General features: G+C 43.8%; 1 protein-coding gene across 2 annotated transcripts; it reads left to right on the top strand.

Moving 5' to 3' along the window:
- The first annotated feature begins 287 nt into the window (after positions 1-287).
- On the top strand, positions 288-14,076 carry LOC108942071 (lactadherin-like). Of its 2 annotated transcripts, none has more exons than XM_018765135.2 (10): positions 288-448; positions 6,613-6,738; positions 7,027-7,158; positions 9,255-9,368; positions 9,456-9,637; positions 9,981-10,136; positions 10,272-10,416; positions 11,411-11,595; positions 11,758-11,913; positions 12,282-14,076. In XM_018765135.2, the coding sequence occupies exons 1-10, from the start codon at positions 379-381 to the stop codon at positions 12,423-12,425; spliced, it is 1,410 nt and encodes a 469-aa protein (XP_018620651.1). In that variant the 5' UTR covers positions 288-378; the 3' UTR covers positions 12,426-14,076. The 2 variants fall into 2 exon arrangements, with proteins under 2 accessions (XP_018620651.1, XP_018620650.1); XM_018765134.2 differs by having other exon boundaries at positions 11,393-11,595.
- Positions 14,077-14,427: the final 351 nt, after the last annotated feature.

Genomic DNA, 14,427 nt, shown 5'->3' with positions numbered 1-14,427 from the left:
ACTAGTGTGCGCTCCAGTTAGAGCAAACCCGGCCGACACACACTTAAACTTTAAGTTCCGTTTCGCTGGAAAGGGCCGCGATTAAACGCGTTACATTAGTCATCCGGCGCTGCAGCACTAACAGTTAATAAGCAGAGGCGAAAGGAGTAAAGAAAAAAGGGGGAAAGTCCAGTCACGGACAGGACGGCCTCGTCGTGTGGAAATGCGATCTAATTGGACGGGGGCGGGACACGCGTGTCGGTGCTGATATGATTCCCTCCCTCCGCGATGCACCTCAGTCACAGTGTGGAGGGAGCGCGCGGCGCGGCTGTGGACGACTCGCTCAGAGCTTCAGCTGAAACATAACAACAACACATCAACAATCAAAGCAACACCACAATGAAACAATCTGTTTCCATAGCGCTTCTCAGTGTGTTTTTATTTCTTGGAGCTGTTTGCAAAACGTACGGTAAGTAAGTCCGTTGTCTTTATCGTTGCTGTTTTTTCTTGTTTGTGTTCATGATCCGGAAATCTTTCAATCATCATGACATGTAAGATGCTGATAGTGTGTATAAATAAAATATATAAATATGCAGTATATATAATAATGAATTTTTTCATGGGTCAGTGGTAGCACAGTTTCAAGCTCAAAATTCCCACATTTTGCATTTAATTCCTGCATTTCGATTATTTTCACGGCAATGTATGATTCCTCTGAATCATTCATATTGAACTTTTACTGTGGTGCCCACAGTAGTTGTGTGTATTCCGTTCCACTCTCTCCTAAGCGCACTGGCAGCAAATATGCAAACTAAGCGAGTTAGGGGGCATCTGCTGACACTCTGATTTAAAGAGTGGACATTGTCGTCCAAACGGGGAATATGGACTTGCCTGAAAGTGAAATTGCAGGTCATCGGTGTTCACATGCCCTCCAGAGATGGCCCCCACCCACCCCAAAAAAAGTGTAATGTCCACGATGAGCACAAAACAGGTTCCCAATACCACATGAAGGACGTGTTGTTCTCCATTGACCTGAGTGCCCACATACTTATATGTCGGAAAATGTAGCTCTAGGCATTTACGCAGCACTCCCATCTCATTCGGGTTACGGGGTCTTTGCTTCCCCTCTTCTTTTGTTAAGTGTCATGGCCCTCCAGACATCTAAAGGACCACCAGCTCTTGTTCCGTCTTTCTTTCTTTGTTGATGCACTGAATTGTGTAGTCGTCAGAAGCCTGGAAGGGTGTTCGTGTTTGGACCAGTTCTACCAGTGCAGCTCCCATCAATGCAGGTCTCTTCTCAACATCTGCCTTATATCTCATGTAACTTCCTGAAACCAGTGTAACAGGGTACACTTCTCTAATATTTCCGAAATTGTTGATTTATTCATATTTTACTTTCTGTTCGCTTGTTCTAGTGAAGAAATTTTCATTGCTTCCTCACTGTGGTCTTGACAAGTAAATGAAACCTTGCAACAGCATGCTTTTGTTCAGCATATTGGTCAAATGAAACCTTTGTATGAGGGAAGCAGAAGGCACCCTTGAATTTTCAGCTTTGTAGCGAAAATGGGCTGTGGACACTGAACCTGTCCTCCTGGAAGTGGGTACCCAAGGGCATGTGAGATCTCCATCAGCAAGTGGGAGCTTTCAGAATCAAAACAGCCCCAATGAACATACAAACACAATGGGCATTTACCCAGTGCTTCCATCTGTTCTGTTAACAGCCACCTATAACATCAGTGAGACAGTAGCATTTAATTGTGGCACTGTGTTATTCCGTTGTTTTACAGACATACTCAGCTAATCACCTGAGAGTTCGATTTTTAAAATAAAGTTTAGCCTTCTGTTGAAAACATATATATTTTGCTTTTTGACAGAGTTAAAGCTGGTGTTTGTCACCCACAGACACATATTTGAGTTAAAAAATAACCCTCAGTTAATGTACAAAATTCCCTGTAGATGGAGAAGTAGGTGGGGTAACATAATGTACTTTGTTGATGCATCTGTTGTCCCCAAGGGAGACTTAGATTCCTGACAGTAAACAAACAGCATAGTTAAACACTCAAGTAACTTTGGATCCAGCCTCTTCTTCTTGTCACCCATGAATCATGCAGGAAACTCGTTGTTAGTGTTGCCTGTCAGATCTTTTTTGAGGAGGACTTGATTTTGTCCCTCTTCTTGCATGAGGGGTGACTTTAGTGTGCACCCTCCATTACAACCCCACCTTCCCTGGTGGGGTTTGGCCCAGCTACTTGTTGTGGAGTTGTTGGGCTAGGTTATTTTTAACTTATCTTTTAACCTTCGGGTTGAAGCCAGAGCCTTGACTCGAGCGACAGCCAAAGGAAATGAACTCCAGGTCCTTGCCAGAGGCATGACTAGGGTGAAAGCCAGAGGAAATCATCTGCTGGATCTGCTGCGTTGGAGATGTACTGTCTACTGGACCGCAGAAGCCTGGGTGTGAAAACAATGTGTTCAAAATGCTCGGAATCTTCCAGTTATTCTAAGCATCAGAATTTTTTTGTGCTCAGCTACAGAAGGTAGCATAGGGTTCACACGATCAGTCTGGCGCAGAGTCATTTATAAATGAGTGTGTGCAGGCATTGTCATTTGGACTAATGTGAACACTTTTACTGACTTTTAGGCTTCAAAGTACAGAGTAGTGGGAGTCACAAAGTGAATCGCAAAGTACTCTGTGATTCATGCGAGATTAAATACGATTAAATGTGTATTGAATGTGTTATTTCTTGCGAGCAAAACAGACCAATATTCTGTGGCCCAGGCTCCCCTGCTCTATTTTTAGGCACTGCTCAGCATTTGAATTATATTTACAGATTACTGAGATTACGAAGCTCCAGGCCTGAGCCTGTGGCTTCCAGTGTGCAAGCTGCTCGTCCCTGCTGGGCGAGAGGAGTTTTTTGTGTTCATCCGAGCTCCTTGGCATTGTTCACTGACAGCCCCTGTGGCTCGGTGTAGTTCTGGAGCTTGTGTGAGTGACACTGATATTCACACTTGCAGAGGCCCCTCCCTGGGGACAGGCTCCTATGTGCTACTGGCACAGTGCTCTCTCCGCTCGTGTCTAAAGCTCAATGAGCAGCGAGTACAGTTCAGTAACTCAGGCTCTTTGTGGCAATGCAGGCTCTTACCCCAGCACTGCATGTCGGTTCAGTTTGGGACCAGAACCCATTTTTATTTTTGTTAGGTTGTGTAGTTGTGCATGTGGGTTTCTTCCAGGTGTTCCAGTTTCCTCCCACAGTCCAAAGACATGCAGTTCAGGTGATTCTAAACTAGCCATATTGTGTGTGTGTGTGTGTGTGTGTGTGAGAGAGATTGCGAGTGTGTTGCTCCAGTGTATAGATAAGTGGTTTACTGTACTGTAGTGTATTGTAGTGTATCTAACACTGTAAGTCTTTGTAAGGTGTCAGTTACTACATATAGTAAATATACTACATGTAAATTCGACATAATGCTACATAACCTTAGCATTGAAGTCGCTTTGGAATAAATTAATAAATGTAAGACCACATATCAGGACACAGAAGAATAGATGTTCCTGCTAAGAGCCAGATGACTCACCCGATTATCTCGGTGGAGCCAAACAGGACGTTAGTCCTTCCGTTATTTAGGATCCTTGTAGATTCACTGCCCAACACTGGTTTGAAGGATCAGTTTCCAGTGTGACCTTCATGCTTCTGGTTTTGTGCTATTGTGGAGAAGACCCAGGAGGCAGTAATGGGCCAAGGAGATACCTTCTTACCTGCTGACTCCATGGGCTAAGGGTGTTTCTGAAGACTGTGTTTATGTTGGCCAGGTCTTCAGTGAAGAAGCAGTTCTGTGAATTTCTGCACACTTGTTATTTAATTGGTTTTAATTGTTTATAATTTATAGTTTCCTATGAATAAGCTTCATGCACAACTTCGATGCTATGTGTGATCACTGTCATTTCGGACTTATTAAGCAAAGTGTAATAGGTTTAGTGATATTACTGTTTTATTTAAATTACATTTTAAAGAGAGAGTCACAGCATTTAAGAAAACCCATCCTCAGGTTCCAGCATTGTAATGTGATTATGTTTATTTACTGTCACAGATCAGCTTGGCTGTTCTCCCTGTCTAGATAAAATCACAGGACAAAGGGCTTTTATTTGTTGTGCCATGTGTGGAACTCCTGCCCCAGGCTGTCATCAGCTATTCGGTGCTTTGCAGTAGCCCTGTTTCCAGCACTAAATCCTGCTGCTGCTGCAGGCTTCTCCTCCCTGGCCTTCAGAACGATGTGTTGCCATGCCTCTGGAGGCTTGTTCAGAAGTTCTCTGCTTCCCTGCTGTGACTGTTGCTCTAAATTCCTGTCATCAGGGACTTTGGGTGTCTTTTCCGTCACTGCCAGTAGGAAGTCCGTTTCTCATTAGCGAGTGGCTTCTGCTTCTGGGATAAAAGCAAACAGCTGGAATGTCCTCTCAGCTTGCTTTGAGATTGTTTGCTGTTGTCGAACCCTTTGGAGAAAACGCTCGCCTCACTAGATCAGTTTTCTAAAAGCTAATGGGTAAGTTTAAAGGACATGAACTCATGTTAAGGTTGCTGTATTTCCGTCTGCACCGTGACCTTCAGCTGGATATTGGAATAAAAAAAGATGTATGGAAGTCTAGCCTTTGAGAAGGTATACCATTTTTTTCCCTTAATTAATAAACACCTTAATGTAAATGCATGGTATAATCTGTGGAATATCTTCACTGGCATTTTGATCATGCATGTCTGTTGAAAAATGTGGTCTCCGCTTCACGGAGAAAGCAGCGCACAAATGGCAGTTTGCTGCTGTCATTCTGTGGGTGGAGAAACTCAGTAGAGTGTGACAGCAAGAGAGACAGGTGTCGTGTGTAAAACCATCACAGAAAAAGACACACACTCGGGGAATGACGCTTCAGAATTAGGTAGTGTGTGGGCAGGCAGCTGACGTCGGTTAATCAAAAATGGGAAGAAGCAGAGTCCCGGGCCGCTGACTCTTTTTTTTTTTTTTTTTTTTTCCCCTCTTCTCATTTCACTTGGGGAAATTTCAGGTGGTAAAAAACAATTAAACTGTCTTAGGTCTCTAAAAGTCACTTCTGGCAATGATGTTGTAACAGAATCCTTAGCCAGCCAGATGTGGTAATAACTAAGGGTGTAATTTAAAACAAAACAAAACAGATTTCGACCGAAGGACGGAAAGTGAAAGTGATCCTTGGAATCGGGATTTTTTTCTCTTTTGAATCCTGTGGATCTCACTCCTGATGGGGCGTCACATCCCTGTTTGTTCTGCTTCTGTTTTTTGTTTTCTGTAGCACTTAATCTATATTTTGTATTGCAACGCCAAGAAGGTAAATTGCAAGCCCACCAACCAACTGTGTGGAGGCATGTGTGTTTTTACCTTACTGTTACAGTTAATTCAAATCTCTTCGTTGGTCTCACAGGAAATGGCCTTTAAGTGTTGCTCAACTTCTCAGGTTTTTCTAAGGCAGGACCAAATTTTGGAACTACGAGTACCCAGAAAGATCTTGCAAACTATCAGCCTAATTATTATGTGTAAATGAAATTATGGATTGGGATTTAAATAAATATTACTGCAAATCATTGTTTCTTTATAAGAGTAAAGCACACACACACACTCACAGAGTGACTGAAGCCGCTTGTCCCAAGTGAGGTCACAGCGAGCCAGAGCCTCACCCGGCAACACGGGGTGTAAGGCTGGAGGAGACACACCCAAGACAGGACGCCAGTCTGTAACAAGGCCTCCCAAGCGGGACTCAAACCCCAGACCAACCAGAGAGCAGGACCTAGCCAAATCTGCTGCGCCACCGCACCCCTCTAATAATAAAGCACTAACTTGACAAATGTTGTCATTTTTCTATCTTTTCATTCTTTCCATTCTCTCTTAAATCACAGCAGCCTTTTATGAAAATATAATCATTCATATATATGAGCATAGATAACAGTGTAGGTGGAACATGATTTTTTTGTAGCAAACTAATTCAATGAGACCATGTAACATATGTCTTTAAAAACACTACCATTTCAAGTTAACACGCTTAGAATTTAAAAGGTGTGATACATCTGGAGGGTCAGGAATCTTTTTTAAGTCTAATGTAATTACATTTTTGTCAATAATCAGTTTTAACCAAATTATGATGATTTTGCCTGATTTCACTGTGATGAATCAGCCAAATTATCTTTGACATTTAAAACCAACGGTACCTGGTGCTGCATAATGTGGTTCATTCAGTGGAACCGTGCACTTATGCCGGCGGGACTGTTGGCAGTGCGGGTCTTGTGGCCAGGCTCATCAAGTGCATGTGACCTGTCATCCGGCGGGTGGTCTGACCACAGTGGTGGACCTCTGTCCCCTGACTTATTGCTCTTTGGAGCCGCGCTGACCAAAACTGCCAGGCGTACCTACATCCTGAGTCCCAGCAGCTATTTGGAAGCAGACTGACAATGTGTGATCGACTGCATGCTTTCAGGCCTATCAGCAGCTGGCGTGGAAATTAAGAAGAAAGTTTGACGTAAATGTCTCCTCATGGCTATGGTTGGTGACAGGGGTGGTTTGCACATTTTTACAGTCTCTCTCTCTCTCTCTTTCTCTGTATCTCTTTCACACACTTCTCTCCTGTAGGTGAGTTCTGCAAGGTGAACGTATGCCACAACGGGGGCACTTGTGTTATTAGGGTGGGCGACTCCCCTTTTCTTTGCATCTGTCCAGAGGGCTTTGCTGGTGAAACCTGCAATACCGCTGAGACAGGTAATAAGAGCCGTGCTGTTTTTTGTGTGTGTGTGTGTGTGTGTGTGTCCAGCAAGGGAAGCATTAACAATTAAATTCAATTCAATGTATTTTTATAGAGCGCTCTTCTCACACAGTGACACAAGGCAAAGCTCTCAAACATCTTTCTGTTTCCACTGATCCTTTTCAGGATGAGTGTTAACATAGTGAAGTTTATAAAACCAGCGATGTTCTACTTCAACTAGTGGTTGCTCAACCACATTGTCCAAGTTGACGATAACTCTACAAGTGTTTCCCGCTCCACCCCAGGGCCCTGCAATCCCAACCCATGCAAGAACAATGCTACATGTGAAGTAATCTCTCAATCCCGGCGAGGGGACGTCTTCAGCGAATATGTCTGCAAGTGTCGAAAGGGGTTTGATGGTGTACACTGCCAGATAAGTAAGAACCACTTCTGTGAAGTATTGACACCCTCACTTTCTAACGCTGCAAATTTATAACTAACTCCTATGTACTCTCACCCCCATGTTTATTCAAAGGGTCTTCATAATACAGATTCAGTTGTCACTCTGAGTATTTACTGTAATATTCCATATTGTTCATGCAAAGTTTCTTTTTGGCCAAGGTTTGAAAAAATACAGTATTGCTGCTCAACTGGGATCCAATGTAAATGTAATCTAAGCTGTGTAAACTGTGATCATCGCCTGCAGCCCTGAAAAAGGCTGAAAAAATGCTTAGTGCCCAGTGTCCTGTTTTTTCCCGTCCTCCAAGATGGGCGTACAGACTGACCAAGGACCTCATCATGTTCCCACGAGAGCTGACCCTGAACGTTTTGCCAGCAGTGTAAACTGCAGAGCTGGTACATTTTCTCCATATGGGGAAAAAGGACTTAGTTTACGTCTCCAGTCATCCACCCAATATTGATGCCAAACATGTCTCCGGGGACCAAGCACTGTGTTGGCTTATGTCGCTGAACGTTTTATTTTATTTTATTTTATTTTTTTATTTTTTCGTAATGTTTATTTTTCTTTCTGATTTTTTTTTAAAATGATCTTTAAAATGTTTAAAAATCTAAAAAAATAAAAAAATATATTACCATGTATCAAACCCTCTTGTTTCCAAGTATTTATCATACTTGGCACCCTGTAATGGCCAGCTGCAGTCTTCAGGGACACAGTTGTTTTCTTAACACAGGAGAGCAGACCCTCCCACGCCTCTGGCCATGTTGTGGGCCGTACTGTTGGGAAAGCAGTGGGTGAATCCTTGCACACGTGAATGCGGTTCAGAGCTGTAGTTTCTCAGTGACCTCCATTAAGCAGATTAATTGTGTCCATATATGGTGACGCTGGGTGAGATTTGGTACAGGGTGGATGGTGGGGTGCAATCCTCTTAATGGGAAAGAGACAGTAAAACAGATGCAGGATGTTTCACTGTTGACGTCCTTGGCATCCTTGGCTTATGTCTCCTAAGATAAGACCGTGACAAAACTGTGATTTATTTCCACTTGTGGTTATAGCAGCGTGTTTGTGATCACAAGACTTCAGCCAGTTTGTCAAATGGTCTAATTTCCAGCTGCCTGATCTGGAAACAGTACTAATCGCAACGGCTTTGCACGACTGAAATGCACAGAATGGTTCCGCGGCAGGGTTGTAGGTTTTGTTCTCTCCACAGCGTACAGCGTTTTGGATTCTTGCTGAAATAGAGAGCCTTAAAAGCTCCTCCTGTGGGACATTCTTGGCTTATGCCAGATGCTTTTTTTCTTGCTATGCATTGTTACAAACTGATCCAAGAGACAGCCAATGATGACTTTTTTTGCTGAAGAAGTGTTCCACCTCGGAGTGCATTTCGGTTTCAGATGATTAACAGAACCATTCAGATGGTCCTATGAAGGGACAGAGAGACTCACTTCTGCAGCTCACTGCAAACTGGACGTTAAACGCATATTGAACTAATAACATTTTCTCTTCCGCTATATTCATGAAGCATAATCATAGCATTGTAAAGCATTGAATCATCCTTACCGAATGGAAGTGGAGTGAACATATTAGTTTTTATTTTTATTTGTAATATTTTTATCAGGGGGGTGCGGTGGTGCAGTGGGTTGGACCTGGTCTTGCTCTCCGGTTGGTCTGGGGTTCGAGTCCCACTTGGGGTGCCTTGCGGCGGACTGGCATCCCGTCCTGGGTGTGTCCCCTCCTCCTTCAGCCTTACGCCCTGTGTTGCCGGGTTAGGCTCCGGCTCCCTGCGACCCCATATGGGACAAGCAGTTCAGTCAGTGTGTGTGTGTGTGTGTGTGTGTGTGTGTGTGTGTGTGTGTGTGTGTGTGTATTTTTATCAGATGAGTGTGTTCCGTCACCTGTCACTATAGCGTTCAGTACATTGCCGCCCCCTGCTGGACACACAGGGACACTACTAGGTCTGGTTTGATGAATCTTGCCATAAGGTTGAAGCCAGATCATGTTTTTGGGTGAACTCTATTGTTCCCTTTTGACCTGTAGCCGGAAATTTTAAGTGAAATTATTATTGCTCCTCTGCAGGTCTCAATGACTGCGATGGCCATCCGTGCAGTAATGGAGGGGTCTGTCAAAAGCTTGATGGAGATTATAGCTGCCGCTGCCCCTCGCCATATGTGGGCAAGCGCTGCCAGCTTCGTGAGTACCAGTCACTTCCTGCTCTCCTTCAACTCCTCCCATCAGTGAGCATGAGATCAGCCCTTGTCTTCCCACTTCCTTGCTCAGGCTGTGTCTCTCTGCTGGGGATGGAGAAAGGGGGCATCGCCGAATCACAGATTTCGGCCTCCTCTGTGTATTACGGCATGCTGGGGCTGCAGCGCTGGGGCCCGGAGCTCGCTCGCCTCAACAACAAGGGCATTGTCAACGCATGGACCGCAGCCACTCACGACAAGAGCCCGTGGATTGAGGTGCGCTCTTTGCTGTGTGTGTTCTGATTTCATTGGGGCCTCTCACTGAGATTGATACTACTGCTTGGTATCTGTAAACCATTTTGTTTATTTTATTACAAGAGGGATGAAGAAGTCACAGTGCATTTCACAGAACTGAACCCTCAAGCACTGTACTGGATTAGAGTGAAAAACAAATTGTAACTATGATACCACTGATGGCAGTTGTAGGGTATTGTACATTAGAATGAAGAACAGCGCGCATACCGCTGAGCTCTTAAGCTTTTTGCTTGCTTTGGGTGGCTGGAGTGTTAAAATATGTGCAATAGTGACTACTGGCCTTTACCCTCCCTACATCTACCAGATCAATTTGCAGAGAAAAATGCAGCTGACAGGCATCATTACCCAAGGTGCCAGTCGAATGGGCACGGCAGAGTTTGTCAAAGCCTTCAAGGTGGCGTCCAGCCTGGATGGGAGGCAGTACACCATATACCGGCGTGAGGGACAGGGGAAGGACGAGGTGAGGCTGCCATGGAGTTTTGGTAGATGAGCCTACCGTACCACATTATCGATGTAGCTGCTGAAGACATTCTCAGGATGGGCACTAGGATTTATGGATCTCCAGTCCTCTCTCTCTCTCTCTCTTTTTCGACAGTTGTTTGTTGGGAACATGGACAACGATGGTATCAAGACCAACATGTTTGATCCCCCCATTGTGGCACAACACCTCCGCGTCCTCCCAGTAATTTGCCGCAGGGCCTGCACCCTGCGTATGGAGCTAGTAGGCTGCGAGCTAGATGGTAAAAGCATGGCTTATGTGATCAGCTTTGTGTTGTCATGTGCTGACCAACGTGGGAATTTTTTTAATTTATTTTTTTAACGAACATGTAAATCTTTCGCAATGAAATTAGATCAGTACCTAAGCCGTGCAGCTTAAGGCCCAGCATGCGCTTTTGTTACTTAACTGTAAAAATAATTGCACTTATTTTGTTTTGCATTGTTTTTCTATACTTGACAATGTTTGAACATGCTGGCTTTATTGTATGGCTGGTAATGTGATGCGTTGCATTGCGGGGTTGGATCGGTCCACAGACCACAGTCCCCCCTGTGAAGCACTTACTAGATGCACTGGCACAGCAGTGGATGGGCGGGATGCCAGTGAAGCTGAGGCTGGCGTTTTGAGGCCTGCATGTCATGTGCTCTGGTGGCGCCTTTCAGGGGTTGCCGGCTGAGCACCTGTTAACCAAACACCCCACTGCTTTCCACGGCGTGATTCAGCATTCAGCCGTCACACTCGTCATGCGTCTCTTTGTTCAGTAACAAAAGGATTCACGTCATGGGTCCTGCCTTTCAGGAAATGGGCTGTGGCTACCAGCTATTTCCAAAGCATGTGGTCCACCTAGGATGAATGTGGGCAAAATTGCCTGATGGATACTGGAAAAGACTTTTTTTTTTAAAAAAAAAAAAACTTGAGACACTGTGCAGTAGTCAATTAGTTGTTTTCTAGCGCTCTGTGAGAAATATGAGAAATAATCATCCCAGTTGTAGTAGTCGCACTACATAATAAATGGTTGAAAGAATAAGACGTGATTTCTGAAAAGACCTCATCTCAACCCCTCTCTGCCTCTTGTTAAAACACAGCCCATCATGCCAGCCTTATTTGTCTGCTGGTTCTCCTGCTGCTTGCTTGTTCATGCACTCTTTTGCTCGCTTGCATGTGCCATGGCTTCATCCGTGTCTGTCGCTCTCTCTCTCTCTCTGCTGTCTTTTTCACAGTTTATTTAAACACGGCAGGTTGCTCTGAGCCCCTGGGCATGAAGTCACGCGTCATCTCAGATAGGCAGATCACAGCTTCCAGTGCCTTCCGCACCTGGGGCATTGAAGCCTTCACCTGGTACCCCCACTACGCCCGGCTGGACAAACAGGGCAAGAGCAATGCCTGGACCGCAGCATCAAACAGCCGCTCAGAATGGCTGCAGGTAGGGAGAGCCCACCTTAGGGAGCTGGAATAGCAGATTTCTCCTTTGCTTTAGTTTTAGTTTTCATCTGTGGATTAAACTGGTGGACACCTTCCTGTTGCATCTGTGGGCACAGCTTCTCATTAATGTCCTTGTGTACCCCCTGCCTTCCTGACGGAATAGGTGGACTTGGAGACACCCAAACGCATCACAGGCATCATTACCCAGGGGGCAAAAGACTTTGGAGTGGTGCAGTTTGTATCTGCCTTCAAAGTGGCATACAGTGATGATGGCCGTTCCTGGACCGTGGTAAAGGATCAAGAGACCAAGACCGATAAGGTCAGTAATGATAATAATCTAATAAACCTTAATGATAGTAACCTGTAAACCTTATGAACCTATAAAACCTATTAACCTTAATGACCTTAAGGTCACAAAACTCCAGTCTTTGCATTCATGGGGTTAAATTTGGGTCACTTGTTGATGTGACTCTCAGAGGTACATTCTTGTGGAAGAAAATTTTGTGACTTATAAGTGCATAAAATGATTGAACAGTGTGAAAATTAGAACAGTGTACATAAATATAAAAACAACAGGACACACTTGTCATAATACGAAATTGCCTTTCCACATTTTGAAGTTTACCTTGGCTTTTTACTTCATCACTTCATGCATCACAGTATATAATTGTACTATTTCTTTTCTAGGTTTTCCAAGGAAACAGTGACAATAATGCGCACAAGAAGAACGTATTTGAACCAGCAGTCTATGCCCGTTTTGTGCGCATCCTGCCTTGGACATGGCACGAGCGCATCACCCTGCGCGTGGAGCTGCTCGGCTGTGATGAATAGCACCCAGGCTCTAATCCCAGTCCTTCGCTTACTGAGCTCTGTCCCCTGCCATACCTGTACTGCCTTGTCTGCAAATGCAGATGCCAGCATCACACCTCACTTGATACCCTGAGCAGTTTGTGTCAGCTGAACAGCCTCATTTGCATGGACCTTAACTTGCCCGCTCTGGATATTCTCACCCTGTGATATAGAAGCATGCAGTGAATACTGGTAAAATATTAATGTTTTTTGGTATATGGACTCAAGCCGATTCCAATACTCTAGTACCCCACAGGGTGTAAACCTTTGTCTTTGTACTAAGGCTTCACTGTTTTTTTATTTTTTTTTTATTTTTATTTTTATTTTATTTTTTAACAGTGTTCTCTAAAAAGTGCTTTGCTTAGTTTAGATTTCTGGTATTAATGTGGACCAATTTATTTGCTTTGAAGTCATCCTATAAGCATGATTACATTAGTTCTCACTTTAAATAAATAAATGGATTTAGCTAGATATAAGGCCTGGCCCTGCTTCCAGAGGGCCTTACTCAGGTCTGAATAGATCTGGGAGCTTCTGCCGAGGTTCTTGTAGTGGGGAGGACTATGGGGTCTTTGACAATGCACTGTAAATGCACTGTATAACTCTTGAAAATGCACAAATATCGACTGTAGCAGATATTTTGCCTAACATCAATAACGGGTATACGTGAAGATGGATATTCTCAAGAGTTAGATAAGTGATAACTGCTTGTTTGGGGGTACTAGAAAACATAGAAGAAATAATATGAATATAAATGGAGAGCCCATTACAACTGTCTATTGTGTTACATTTTAAAAGCCTGCCTTTGCCTTGGCTTTCTTTGTCATCAAATCAAGTTTAATCTTCACCTGAAACAGTTTTTAACTAATATGGGTTTTACTATGCAGAAAATTTCAGTCATTTCCAAAAGGAAGAAAATCCCATTGTGAAAAATAATTTGAAAAAGACAGTAGGTGGGTGTATTTTTCTGTGTGTTTTTCATTTTCTTCAATCATCTGTGAAAATAATTTACATGTTACGTCTCCTGATGTTTGCTGCACAGGGTTTGCATAGAGAGGAAAGTGACCCTTGAATGGGATAAAGCTCACAGGTGTCTGGTAAAACTGGGCCAAAGGCACAGTTTTCTGCAGCTGCACCTTGTCTCTCCCATGACCTTACAGTCGGCATGGTGCTCATTCCTCTAGACTCATTTCCCAAAGTTGGATGTGTGCAATAAGTGGGTGGTTAATGGAGAGTTGAGGCCATCAGAGGAAGAGCAGATGGAATTGCTTGTAGCTAGACACAAAAGGCACAGGTTTAAAGTCATAAATGCTGTAAATGCACAAACCATTATGAAATACATTATTTCAGGACTTGGATGCGCATATTAACACTGTAACATTTCATTAACAAGTTACCATGTTGTTCAGTCTATACATATCAGCTCTAAAGAAATTCCGCTCTCTCTCTTCATCCAAGTTTTCTATAATTTGCTTTAAACAGATATTTTGTGTGATTAGAACATTACTGTGATACACAGAATCAATAATAGTACACTGACTTTTGTGTTTGTGTGTGGTTTAATTTTTTTTTAAAGAAATCTATAATGTTGGGTCTCTGTAGTTGAAATTCCAAATAAAGGTGATGAGTGCATTTACAACTTTGGTTGTGTGCAGAGAGGCGGGTCTGGGGTTTGAGTCCTGCTTGGGGTGCCTTGTGATGGACTGGCATCCCGTCTGGGGTGTGTCCCCTTCCCCTCCAGCCTTGCACCCTGTGTTGCTGGGTTAGGCTCCGGTTCGCTGCGACCCAACTCAGGACAAGCGGTTTCAGACTGTGTGCGCGTGTGAGTGTGTGCGCGTGTGAGTGTGTGTCATATACTAAATATGAAAACTGTAGACAGGTAGTGCACAGGTCAAGGATATAGATTCATAAACAGAAAGCTGCTGATTTGCTTTAGCTCCCTCCAGCACCATAATGTACTGTGCAATTTTGTCATGTATGTAAAATA

Source organism: Scleropages formosus, chromosome 7, assembly GCF_900964775.1.
Source record: "Scleropages formosus chromosome 7, fSclFor1.1, whole genome shotgun sequence".
Taxonomy (NCBI): Eukaryota; Metazoa; Chordata; class Actinopteri; order Osteoglossiformes; family Osteoglossidae; genus Scleropages; species Scleropages formosus.
The sequence above is the reverse complement of the archived record's forward strand: the minus strand, read 5'-3'. Positions and strand labels throughout refer to the sequence as shown.

Bases quoted from the DNA above. Each gene is read 5' to 3' on its own strand.
- LOC108942071 (XM_018765134.2), top strand. From the start codon at position 379: ATGAAACAATCTGTTTCCATAGCGCTTCTCAGTGTGTTTTTATTTCTT. The intron at 10,137-10,271 runs GTGAGGCTGCCA...CTTTTTCGACAG, and splicing joins AGGGACAGGGGAAGGACGAG to TTGTTTGTTGGGAACATGGA. The intron at 11,596-11,757 runs GTAGGGAGAGCC...CTGACGGAATAG, and splicing joins GCCGCTCAGAATGGCTGCAG to GTGGACTTGGAGACACCCAA.